This window comes from Poecilia reticulata, linkage group LG13 (genome assembly GCF_000633615.1).
Source record: "Poecilia reticulata strain Guanapo linkage group LG13, Guppy_female_1.0+MT, whole genome shotgun sequence".
NCBI classification, from domain to species: domain Eukaryota; kingdom Metazoa; phylum Chordata; class Actinopteri; order Cyprinodontiformes; family Poeciliidae; genus Poecilia; species Poecilia reticulata.
In genome coordinates, this window is record NC_024343.1 from 2,912,839 (window position 1) to 2,915,106 (window position 2,268).

The following is a 2,268-nucleotide window of genomic DNA, read 5'->3' on the forward strand; positions in this document are numbered from 1 at the left end:
GTTCAGGGTATATATATATATATATTATGTGATCGGTATCGGTGATCGGCCCTCATGGGTGATTGGTATCGGCACATCTCTACTTGTAAGTTAGATTTTTTATTATTTCAAGTGTAAACAATATTTTGACTTCTAAGTATCAAAAATACTTGGTACGATTTTGTGATTTTGCAGTGCAATGCCAAAGATGTTTTGACTTTGCTAATATTAAGCTTTTTCTCTCTCACCAGCTTTAGTAGATGCAAAAAGAATATTGATTAAGTTGTATTGTGTATCTAGTATTGTATATCTAGTTCTATACCTACTGTCTTGCTACCTGAGCAGATGGTTACAAAATAAATCTTATTTTACACTTGTTACTTTGTAGAAAGTTATTTTTTTCTGCCCAATAAACATTTGACAATAATTTTTTAGATGTAAATTCTGTTTTAGATTCTGTTTTAAAATTTACTTGATAAATTGTTATAGATAACTTCATTTAGTTAAAATTTCATTATGACGTCAACCATCTTTACTGTATGTCATAATTGCTCATGTCCATTAAGATCAAACACTTGTTAGAAGATTGCCTATATGCTCACTTTTAACAAATGAATCTTACTTGTATCCATTTGTTGATGAGCCATGTTCCATTATCAACCTTTACTTTTTAGTAAATTTGCCCACATAGTTGTTTACATGTTTTGTTTTTTTCACTGTTGTTTAATAAGGAGCTGTGCTAATAGGCCTTATTGCTATAACGCATGAGAATAAAACCCAGTGATTGTGCAGTGAGTCCTGTCTGTCTCATTGACTGTTTCTCTAATTGCGGCACCTAAGTGCACTCAGACCGCCGTGGTAATGTGAACACAGATCGATGTCGCTTTGCTCTGCCCTTTTACTGTTTGGCAGTACCGATAAACAAGCAACGGACAGATGGTAGTCTCAGCTCAGAGGTTTACTCGTCGTGCGCAACACTTTTAGTCTTAGTTTTACCTCCTTGGGCCCCGCAGCCAAATCAAGCTGCTTCTAATACCCATCCATATCCATACCTTATACTTCCTGGATCAAATGTGGAGTCGCTAATCCTTTCTCTATCCAGTTAATTTTACAAACCCACTTCTCTCACACTGGATCATTTTTACTTTTTCCAGTTCTGCCTTGTGCTGCAAACTATTTGGACTTCCTTTAGCTGTCTATGAAATCTCCCTCTCTCTTAATTACTTTTGTCTTCTCCAGCGTATTTCTGTTGGGATTTCCTCATTTATTCGCTCTTGTTTCATTCCCATCTGCTTTCAGTCTCCTGTGAAGAAAAAGGTTTAGATGTCTGTGTGCTTTCTGAATTCACATATCTTTCTTTGCTCATGAGTTGTTTAATGTAGGACATTAAGGAACCTCCTCCTATCTTGAAATTTTCACCTTAATTAGCCATTTATTCAATTAAAACAAGATGTCCTCTTGCTCCTGATGGGCATATTACGTGAAATAAAAGGATGAATAATAGTTTTTGTCAAAACAATTGGTAATTATTTTGTTTTATGCGTCCCTTACTCCTTTTCTGCCCTTCCTGTTCTGGACTCCTGCCATCTTCACTCAGCAACGTCTTCTTCATCTTCTGCACGTCTCTAGCAACGCCTTCTAAGCCCAAGTGCGTGGTAAATGGCCTATGAAATTAATAGCATTAATAGCGATCACATGTGTCCCTCTCCTTCCCTAAATAATTGAGGTCTTTGCATCAGTTCCTGCATGAGTTGGCAACTTGATGGGAATGATTTTCAATTATACCCCGCAGACGCCAGCTGTGAGCTATAAATGCGCCTTCATAGATCCTGTGTAGCCGGACGTCTGAACATGTTAAGGGTTTTAATGTTTTGGGCGCCATCAACTGTGTATATATTGCCGATTCATCTAACAGAAGAGTGAATTATTCATCTGTCTCCCCTTTTCCTTTTTTTTGTTTGTTTGTTTGTTTCCACCTCCCTGCAGTCCCCATAGACTCCACCACGGGGATCAAGATGCTGTATGTGTTTGTGGATATCCAGATGGACAATGCACACTTCCTGGACACAGTGAAGTTCAACTTCCATCCTGGACAATCCCTGGCACTTGTCAGCACCATTCAGTTTGTTGCAGCATTGCAGGTAATCGACCAAGGCTATTGTTCTCATTTTTAACTGCAGTGCTTTGCAAATGTGTTCATTCTTTGTCATATTCTGTGATGTCAGAACCAGAAAATTGATTGTGCAGATCGAACAGAAGGTATTAAACACTTAGACACTTATATATATA

At 37.7% G+C, this 2,268-nt stretch overlaps 1 protein-coding gene across 2 annotated transcripts in view; it reads left to right on the plus strand.

Moving 5' to 3' along the window:
* Window positions 1-2,268, plus strand: part of dph1 (diphthamide biosynthesis 1) — an 84,922-nt gene that overhangs the window by 49,685 nt on the left and 32,969 nt on the right. For both annotated transcript variants that reach the window (XR_535121.2, XM_008424945.2), the window contains exon 5: window positions 1,966-2,120. Coding sequence is in view for 1 of the 2 variants with exons in the window: in XM_008424945.2 (XP_008423167.1) it covers window positions 1,966-2,120 (155 nt within the window). In the remaining variant the exon portion in view is untranslated. The remainder of the gene's footprint in view (window positions 1-1,965; window positions 2,121-2,268) is intronic.